Source organism: Sturnus vulgaris, chromosome 1 (genome assembly GCF_052056855.1).
Source record: "Sturnus vulgaris isolate bStuVul1 chromosome 1, bStuVul1.hap1, whole genome shotgun sequence".
Classification (NCBI taxonomy): domain Eukaryota; kingdom Metazoa; phylum Chordata; class Aves; order Passeriformes; family Sturnidae; genus Sturnus; species Sturnus vulgaris.
Genome location: NC_142243.1, coordinates 106,576,119 through 106,586,608, shown reverse-complemented (window position 1 = coordinate 106,586,608; position 10,490 = coordinate 106,576,119). Strand labels below are relative to the sequence as shown.

General features: G+C 39.9%; 1 protein-coding gene across 1 annotated transcript; it reads left to right on the top strand.

Moving 5' to 3' along the window:
• The first annotated feature begins 1,032 nt into the window (after positions 1-1,032).
• On the top strand, positions 1,033-2,061 carry LRRC30 (leucine rich repeat containing 30). The gene has a single exon (XM_014871326.2). It carries the CDS (start codon positions 1,033-1,035, stop codon positions 2,059-2,061), a length of 1,029 nt encoding a protein of 342 aa, XP_014726812.2.
• The last annotated feature ends 8,429 nt before the right edge of the window (positions 2,062-10,490 follow it).

The window sequence follows — 10,490 nt, the reverse complement described above, 5'->3', positions numbered from 1 at the left end:
TTTGGGTTTAAACTCACTGCATACATATTCCTCTAGCAATCAAATTTTCTTTCACCAGCAGAGCTCACTTCAGCTGTTGTTTGGTATTATTGTACTGATCACCGCTTCTTTCCTCTTCCACCAACCCCTCTATATTGGAATTGGATCTAAATGTCATTTATAGTTCAAGGTATGCTGCTAGTCCCCCTAGTACTCAGAATAGCCCAGGAAGACATGAAAGTTCACAAGGAAAGGGACATCAAGATGTTCCATTTTCTAGAGTAAAAAAGAATCAGACCCCAAAAATCTGGTTGATAGATGTGAAAGTAGCACAAGACATTTAGGACCGAGTAATTTGGTTAGAACTGTGTGGTGTGACTGCTCACACTCGATGCCGTGGGTAGCAAGAAATTATCCAAGTGGGCACAGATACTACTGCAAAATGTCACTGCTGCAGTGATTTTGGGACCCTTTCTGAAAAGGAAGAAGCCAATCCTCACCACAAAGGACATATAAAAGCTACAACTTTTTGTGAACATTATTTTTTTAAACTTAGCAGAAAACAAGGACTGACATTAAAAGTCTTTATCAGTGCTTTTGCAGCATGAAAAATTTTCTGGTAGACTTTTCCTACTACTCCAGAGAAATCAAGAACCCAAATAAAAGTGATTATGAAAACATCCTTTAAATCTGAGCTGAAAGTATGGCTTCTTTGCTTGTTTCCTTCTTTAGCTTGCTTGTTTGTTTTTTTTGAAATCACTCTTGCTAATTGTCCTGCAGCCATGGTATGTGCAAGATAGCCAAGAAAGCTGACATGGTGAAGTTATATACAGCATCCTTGTGACCTTTTTGCAGTGAAGATACATATCTGTCCAATAAAGCCCAGGCCAAATGACAGTGACAGCTGTCTTGTGGCATTCAGTTTGAATTGAACAGGTTTGCTCACAAGTCAGGAGCAAGTGTTTCATTACAGACTGTGCACCAAGATCAACATAAGCCCCCAAAAGTGAAACTTTCCCTCAGCAGCTATGGAAACTGTTCTGATGGACTGAGATGCACTTCACAGGCTCCTCCTTATCTCCTTGCTTTGACTTTCCCACCTCCCGCAGGCTGTCCTCCTCTGTTGGCATTTGCATATTGCAAGGGAATAAAGCCTCAGTTCTCTCAGGAGTGAACCAGAGTGTTATGGGAACTGAGCACTCGAAGAACGAGGAGCGAAGGAGCATGGTTTTCCTTAGGAAAGGCCCGAAGCTGCCTGCATGGGAAGACGCCCTTCTGGCAGGGAGAGAGCCCAAGTCGCTGCTGAAGCGGGGATTGCGTTATGTCAGCTTGAGCCTCATAATGAAAGGGATGACCAGCACGCCTGACTTCTTGTGGGGACTGCATGAGGTGCAGAAGCTGAACCTTTCACGCAACCAGCTGGTGGTGATTCCTCCTTCGCTGGGCAAGCTGGACAGGCTGGTAGTGCTGAACTTGGGGGGCAACTGCCTCAAGTGCCTGCCGAAGGAGATCGGGCTGCTGAGGAACCTGAAGGTCTTGTTCGTCAATATGAACTGCCTGAAGGAAGTGCCGGCAGAGCTCAGCTTGTGCAGGAAGCTGGAGGTTCTGAGCCTCTCACACAACAGCATCTCACAACTGCCTTTGAGCTTCACGGACCTGACGAGTTTGAGGAAACTGAACCTCAGTAACAACCGCTTTGTGCAAATTCCCCTCTGCATTTTCGCCCTGAGGAGCTTAGACTTCTTGCACCTAGGGTCCAACAAGCTGGAAAATATCGCAGAGAGTATTCAATATCTGGTCAACCTGCAAATCTTTATCGTGGAAAACAACAACATCCGCAGCCTGCCGCGGTCTCTGTGCTACATCAGCACCCTGGAGCTGCTGAACGCGGACTACAACGCCATCCAGACCCTCCCAGACGAGCTGTACCTGCTGCGCCGGCTGCGCCGCATTGCCTGGAACCCCATGGACAAAGGGCTGCACATCGCCCACAACCCCCTGTCCCGGCCCCTGCCCGAGGTCGTCGAGGGCGGGCTGGATGTCCTCTTCAACTACCTCCGGGACAAAAAGGAGCGCAACTGAGCTTCCGCTGAGCTTGGGATTAAGCCTGTCATCAAGACTCAACCGCGGCGGAGAGCTTCCCTGCACAGGCATTTCCACTTCATAACGCTTGGATTTTGAAGGCTGTGGATGGCTTTAGTGACAGTTGGAGGAAAGCAAGTAAAGTATGATGGTCTTGATTAAGTGTGTGAAGAGCAAACTTTCTAAAAATAGCCACCTCTGTAACCTTCACTGTTGTGGTACTTGGGTTTGGTTTTTTTAAAAAAAATACAGCAAAAAACTTGTGATAAAATATTTGCTCTTCATTTGACAGAAACAAATTAAAGCAGACTGCCAGACGTGCAGAAATGCGTATTTGACAGCTATTAGGCTGGAGAAATATTAATATAAGTTAGACTTTCTCTCTGTCATTGCAATTGCTTTTCCACTCCTGCTCACTTCTTCATACACAGATAAACCATGATATAAACAAACACTGCTATCTAAGTGGATCTCAAGGAAAATGTTTGCTTTTGGCAGTGAATATACCCTGAGCTATATTAGCTCACAGACAATATATTAGCGGTCAGTTCAATACCACTCGTTGTTTACCCCACAGCTGGGCTCTGGCCTCTATAAATGGCAGGTGGAGATTGCCAGTGACGAGGCAATTTGCCAGTTCTTTGGAGGTGGATCCTAAACTTCCTCAGAGCTCCTACTTCCCCTGGTGAGACAAGCAGCCCTTCACATGGAGCCTCCTAGGATGCTGACAGCAGTGCTTCACATCAGCTGGGAGCAGCATCTGCTCAAAGCAGAGAAAAGACCGTGGCTTCTTCTCACACACAAAGGATGGAGTTGCTCATTGCTGGATGTACAACTGCTCTCCATTTCCTTTCCCATATCCCTGCAATCCGAGCTATGGAGTAACTTTACTCGGGAGGCAGTACATCTCCTGAAGGTGAAATATTTCTTTCAGGAAAAGCAGCATCAACCCAGTCATCACCTTAAGTAAGAGCTTCAAAAACAAGTAGTTATTTCTGGGATTTTCAGTATCAGCCAGTAGCATAAAAGTCAGGTCTTATGTGGTTTCTCATATTGATCTTCTGTGAATGTCCTTCATCAAAGTTTTATCTGGTAATAAAGAGGCAGTATGAAAGAGCTGTTAACAATTTATGCAACTTGGGTTTTTTGTTCCCTCACACCAGTGTAAAACAGAAGCAGCTCTGTTGAAATCAGTTGAGACAAATGCTTGGAATGGCAGTGTAAGAGAGGAATGAGACTGTAATTCTTGAGCTAATTATGAGTATTCAAAGCCATTTTCAAAGTGCTTCCTATGTCAAATATCAGGAATGGATTTATTTCTAAAACATAATTTGTTCAAAATTATGAAAGGCTGTGAAAGACTGATCCTGCTTTGAGTGAAGTTAATGTACAATGCCTGGCCGAGGGGAAAACTCCTCAGCAGAGGTAGGAGGAGCCTGATAACAGCAGACAATTTTGTAATTCGCAGGTACGTACAAGTAAACACAGCACCTTTGGCCACTCTGACATTATTGGTGTGGTATTGAATGCTGGCAACAAGGAATCGGTGCCCACAGAATATAACACCCTGGGTCTACCTGCCCTGATATTTTATTGTCTTGGATTGTTTTGTGTATCATTTGTTATCTTAATTGAGAATTTTGGTGTTAGGCCCAGAAATCGCAGTCTCTAAGTGTATAGTCAAGGACAAATCTTATGTTTCTAGCAAACATGAAACAATTTTGAAGGGCATTTTTGATCAAGCATTAAGAAAACAAAGTAATAAAACAAATAATTTCTCAATTTTTGTTACTTAGTATATGTTTCAAATGAAAAGATATTTTTAATGTGTAGCTTTACGTGTATTTATTTCACCCATGCAAAATTCCAAGTTTTTAATGAACAATGAATCTAATAAATTAATATGTGATTCCATTAGCGACAAGGAATAAAGCTGCAATTATTTTTAGAAGTACCAACAGATAATTCTTGGAGGGGATTAGGCCCAGATTATTAACTTTTCTAAAGGCCCATTTCATATCCCTAAGTCTGGCATTCATGTAAACACTGCAATATTGCTTTGCAGGAAAATTAGATGCCTTTGGCATTAATCACCTGAAAAGATTTTCCATATGTCAGTATCCAGGATTATATGACACCGGATAGCCTCTGATATGATCTGACCAGGAGAGGTATGCACAGTAATTTACATGGAAGAGATGAGGCTGTCCTGTGTGTGTTCTTTAGGATACCACTGCGAGGGTGAGAAACAGTGAATGACTCAAGAAAATTATCTCCAGACAGAGGATTAAAACATAATCAAATCAGAGGATTTGACATAATCAAATGCATCTGCAAAAGCAGTTATAATATAAAGTGCAATACCAATAATTTAAAATTAAATTATTCAATTGAATAATAATGACCTTTTACTCAAGCTAATAAACCTTTGTAAGCATATGAAACACATAAAAGTGATGGCCTTTTTAAACAGAATAATAAAACCGATTGAATAAATGGTGCTTTAATGTATAATTCAGATTTTATCATTAAGAAAATAACTTCTCCTGATCTGCTTTAGTATTTTTTTCATTCCTCAGTCAAGGTCCCTATAAATACCTTTCTCAGAGATACCGAAAATGATCTCTCATGAGGGTAGTGTTCTGAATTCTTCCTGTAAAAAGAAAAGACTGTATACCACTGTTATTGTATAGAAATATGCATGAAAGGCAAATAATGACATATGTATTTGCATTTGAGTGGGAGCAAGATAGAAGAAGCAAGCAAGGGCACAGGAGGGAGACAGAATGACTGATGTCATGTGCTGGCTCTAGTTTTGAGCAGGGCATTAGAAAAGAATTGGTGGATCTCAGTGTTGTCATCTGATATTGGCTGTGCAGATGACAGGGAAAAGAGGTCTGTCACATGAGAGATGGAAAGAAGGATGAAGGGAGGGAGGAAGAGGGAAAGGAGAGGAAGGAAGGAAGGAAGGAAGGAAGGAAGGAAGGAAGGAAGGAAGGAAGGAAGGAAGGAAGGAAGGAAGGAAGGAAGGAAGGAAGGAAGGAAGGAAGGAAGGAAGGAAGGAAGGAAGGAAGGAAGGAAGGAAGGAAGGAAGGAAGGAAGAAGGGAGGGAGGGGGAGAGAGAGAGAGGAAGGAAGGAAGGAAGGAAAGAAAGAAAGAAAGAAAGAAAGAAAGAAAGAAAGAAAGAAAGAAAGAAAGAAAGAAAGAAAGAAAGAAAGAAAGAAAGAAAGAAAGAAAGAAAGAAAGAAAGAAAGAAAGAAAGAAAGAAAGAAAGAAAGAAAGAAAGAAAGAAAGAAAGAAAGAAAGAAAGAAAGAAAGAAAGAAAGAAAGAAAGAAAGAAAGAAAGAAAGAAAGAAAGAAAGAAAGAAAGAAAGAAAGAAAGAAAGAAAGAAAGAAAGAAAGAAAGAAAGAAAGAAAGAAAGAAAGAAAGAAAGAAAGAAAGAAAGAAAGAAAGAAAGAAAGAAAGAAAGAAAGAAAGAAAGAAAGAAAGAAAGAAAGAAAGAAAGAAAGAAAGAAAGAAAGAAAGAAAGAAAGAAAGAAAGAAAGAAAGAAAGAAAGAAAGAAAGAAAGAAAGAAAGAAAGAAAAAGAAAAGACCTAATCAAATCATCTGGTCATTATGATTTCACCAAATTTCAAGGGTAAATTTGCTGCACAGCCTTCAGACAGTAGTTCTTGAGTGATTCAAATTCTTGAGTGATTTCAGACTGCCTGGTATAGTTCTAATTTGTATCCATGAAAATAATTATATTAAAATAGCAATATATAATAATTCATAAAATATTAAGAAAACATGTATGTTATTATGTCACGTGTTCTGCCATTCTCACATGCGGGGGCTGAAATCTTGAAATAGTTACAGTTGAAGGAAAACTTCTGACTCTAGAAGGCTTATATGAGAATAAATACTTTTCCCATTTTATATGAGGCAAAACCCAGATTTAAGAACTTAGTAAATGTTTACATGTGAATAAGGCTTTAGATATATGGTTACAGAGGTAGACTTTAATACTCACATATGGAGTAAGTCTGAAAATCCTTTTATAAAATTGCATGATCATTCTTCTGTACAGGTAAGAGGCAGAATAATTATAAAAGATGACCCTCCCTCACTGATTCCATGCATTTATCTATGGTGCAACAAGAGCCAAACAGCCTTCAAAAACCACCCCTTAACACTGCCCAGCAGAACCAATAGCATCCTGCACCAGTACAGCTGCTTACAGCACAGGATTATTTTGCAGGGTTTAATGACAAAGCCTGAAATTTATACTCCAATGTATGTGGAGTCACATCATGCATGGCTAAAAAGGTGGTTTCCAGCAAAGCAGGAAGTGTATCAACAGCTTCAGAAAAGGTCACTGCAAATTATGCTGCCTCATGAAGTGAGCTTACCCAGGCAGAGTGAAAAGAAGACCAAAGGGCAGAGCTTTATGTTTTCCTAGGGCTCAGAGGAGTTTCAGATACCATAAATGCATTGGTGGATAGCCTGCTTTTAATTTCCACTTCCCAGACATTAAAAACCAAAAATTACTCTTTTGATACAACTCTCTGAGGGAAATATGTTTTGCTTCCATTTTCTTTCTGCTTTGAAGCCTTTGCATCATTGGTGTGTTCACAGAATTGCTTTTCTCCTCCTGCAAAGGCAGCATTGCTAGGTGTGGGTGGGTGTCAAAATGTACAGAGGGTCTTAACTCTCACCCTCCATGCAAGGGTGCAGGACTGAGGAGCCAGACAGGCTCCACAACCACTGGTGACAGGATGAGTAACATGCCCAAAACTGGTGTCATGCTCACAACACCAGCTTTATGCACTTGCCTTCAAGATATCAGGCAGTAGTTATCCTCCACTGTTTCCATGGTTGATAGAGAGAGTTGGATAGAGAGCTCCAGGTCATCTGCAGACTAATTTAGGCATGTGAAGTAAGGTCAGTGAAGCTGTAAGGTACCAAATGCCTTCCTTTGCTTGGCCTTCCTTGCCTCTGCAGCATGTGTGCAGAGGGCACAAAGCACCATCTCTCAGCATAGTGTAACATTCAGATTTGCTGAGATGTATCAGAGAAACATCAACACGCCTAAAATGCCCTGTGACAAATAGTTTTGATGTCAGAAAATCCTCTCTCCCTAGCTATTAATATGCTCCACCTCCAAATAGGTGTAAGCAGGACACATTTAAAAGAATTCTTGTATTTTTTAGAAACAGAACATTCCAAAATGAGCCGGAAGAAACTACCAAGTGAGTAACAGCAAAACTGTTGCAGTAAAAAATTGCTTCCACCTAGAAAACATGCTTATTATCATGATACTTTCCTTGCTTGTTCTTCATCTTTTTTTTATTTTTTCACATAATGAAAGTGTCTGTATGTATATATAGGATTTTGTACTGGCCCATGCATGTATACATACTTCACTACAGGGAACAACACCGGCTATCAGTGGTTCCTAAATTGTTTATGTAAACAGAGAAGTCCCTCTGGTGTACAGTAATCTAGTGCCCTGTGAATGGCACTGATAGGAGAGCAGAAGAATACGGAAGAATAAAACCTTCACTTTGGGAAATTCATTCAACCGAGTGTGACTTGGTTAAGATAATGCCTTTCCACAGCTACTGCTATGCACAAGAGTCCTCTATATTTTTCAGCACACTTATGTTCTCTCTCCAGTTTGAAAATAACACTGTGAAGAATGACATTTGTGTGTTCAGTCTACCACAAATGAAGTCGTGGATATACTAACTTTGAGTTCAATTCATTAAATGAAATCTCTCTGAGCACGTGTGTGTGCCTTTGTGTGTGTATGTTTGGAGGTATTTGGGAGGTTGTTGCCATGCTTTGCAATGTAGTATATGAAGAATATGTGTGAGCCAACTGCGAAGTAGCATATTCTGCAGCAAAATAAATGCTGGTATTTTAGCATCTAAACAGGACTTAAAACATATGGCAGTTAGTTATGTTGCTTTTTAATTACTTACACATCAGTTTTCCTCTATGTTTTTTACCATTAGATATCACAAAGTTCTATGACATTTTTATCAAACTATGTAGGGTTTTAAAATATGGAAGAATTCACATTTGGGGTTTTTTTTAATTGATCAATAATCATACAAGAAGGCACATTCATTTTCTGTCACTAAAAGTTTTAGCTCTCACAGTAAGCAATTTGAAATGTGTTCCTTATCCCATAAAAGAAGAAGTTAAACTCTACACAGCCTGCTTGTATAAGAAAAATGTGTATATCTGAATGCTTCTGCAGTCCATTTTGGCTTGGATGTTTGTAGAAGGCTCAAGTGGAATTTTCACACTAAATTGTCTGGTCTGCTCCTAGAGACAGTTGATTCAAAATTTTATTTAATTTCAGAAGAACTTTATTGGGTGATTGTTTGTAAAAAGTTGATGTATGTCTTTGAACTCTGCCCATCAATATCCGTATTTTATTTGGATAAGCAAATATACCAGTCTTTACTGTGAGTCTACATAGTCTCTTCTTATACCATGTAAAAACATAAAGCCAGTATCTCACAGATTTCATGTACGACATTTTCTAGTCCCACTTGGAGGAACAGAGATTGCCCTGGTCTAAATGATGCCTTAGAGACTGGAAAGCAGAAAGGAAATTAATGTTTTTAGTTAGAACTGGTGAATTTTTGGTGTCACAAAACTCATGACAGTTAATTTATTTATAATTTGGCTCAAAGTTATGAATTTACAGCAGTTAAGATGTTTCAGCTTTTTTGGACTAGCATGCAGATATTGGAGTGTATAGGTGAGAAAATTCATCCAGCATGTCCAAATCATCATAGCGACCAACCTTAGGGGAGAATGTGGAAATTCACTCAGAATTCTTCCTGATGTCTCAGGTGTCCATTAGAGAGGCTATTTAATGTTCTTTAGCGAGGCTAATACGTTGCAAAGCAGTGACATTTCAAGATTTCTCCATGAAGTTAATAGCTTTTCTCAGTTAGTAATTTTCACATTTACATCAATTTAGCACAGTCTAGATTTGGATAAAGATGAGCATCATTTTCTCTTGCCAGTGTTGCCAGGGTGATGATCACCAAATTGTCCCAAAAGTCTTTCCTCTCTTGTACTCCCAAAACCAGCAGCTGCCTGTTCTGAGGAGGACTTAGGCTTGTGTGCATATTCAACAACTAATGCACAGCAGAAAAGCCCTACAGCTGCCTTGCCACAGTTGATAAAAGCAACTGAATATTTTAAAATATCAGATAATTAATAAATACAAGGAGGACAAAGGGAAAAGGATTATGACTTTAAGGGATGTTGCCAGGCATTTCACCACTGCAGTAAGAAGCCAGAACTGATATGCAGTTTCTTCTGTACTAGCTATCTCCATTTTCTGTTCTTTTTTCCTTTCATTTGTCCATTCTCTTTTGATTATGTTTTCTCTTTCCTATTGCTCCCCACTCTCCTTCCTTTTTTTTTTTGTCTCGTTGTTTCTTATTAATGAGTTTCAACATTTTTAATTAAAGTTGACTGCTTGACTGATGCCAGTTCAACCCTCCTTTTCTGGATTTGGCATCCAAATCAAGTTAATCATTAGTAGAGACCTGTCTTCATTAACTACACAGCAGGATAAAAAAAAAAAATTCAACCAAACAAAAAGACAAACAAAAATAATAAGTGAAAAATGAAGAACAAACCGCCCGGAGCAGCAACTGGTCTGAAGAGCAGAATATACTTTGCACTTAGTGGCATTTTTCTGTGTCCCTGTACCTCCTAAATCCTCAGTTTCCAATATGATTCGAGATGGATATTTATCTTAACCAGCTCCTGAAGGGCTATTGCAATGTTAAAGGCATAGGAAAGAGTCCATGCACCACCATGAAGAAACAGAAAGTACTGTCCTCTCTTGACATTCTCCAGAGATCCCCTCCTGTTTCCTGTGAAGCCCCCCATAAATTCACTGTCCCTGTTACTTTGGAAGTGAGGAATTTTGGACCCCTGTTGTCATATTGCTACAGAATGATTTAGAAACCCATAAAACAAGAACAGATTCTGTTGTCTGGCCCCAGATTTTACCATGTGCTGTAGACAGTGAGATTTATGTTTAGTTCTCCCTCTCTGCTGTAAAAATATGCCTGCCCCCCTTCCTTTCACCTGTGTGGAATGTACTCCTACTCTTTGGTGTCAGTCCTATAAAAGGGAAGCTGCAGTCTGAAGCTGGAGCAACAATGCATAGCCTAAATTACAGAGAGCAGCAACAATTATCCTGTTCACAGAGAGACATTCACCTGAAATTCAGGACAGAAGGAAAAAAGGTAGGAAAAAGAAAGGAAAGACAACAGGATTCAGTAAGGAGGCACAAATTTGCTTACATGCTTTGGACTGACCTAGCTGCTGTGCGTGTGTGGTGTGAAGCTCAGAACTGCCCTGCCATGACTGTCAGGTGATTGTTTTATTTTTTTGGGAGGGGGT

Excerpts from the sequence above, each read along its gene's own strand:
- LRRC30 (XM_014871326.2), top strand. The coding sequence starts at position 1,033 with ATGCACTTCACAGGCTCCTCCTTATCTCCTTGCTTTGACTTTCCCACC.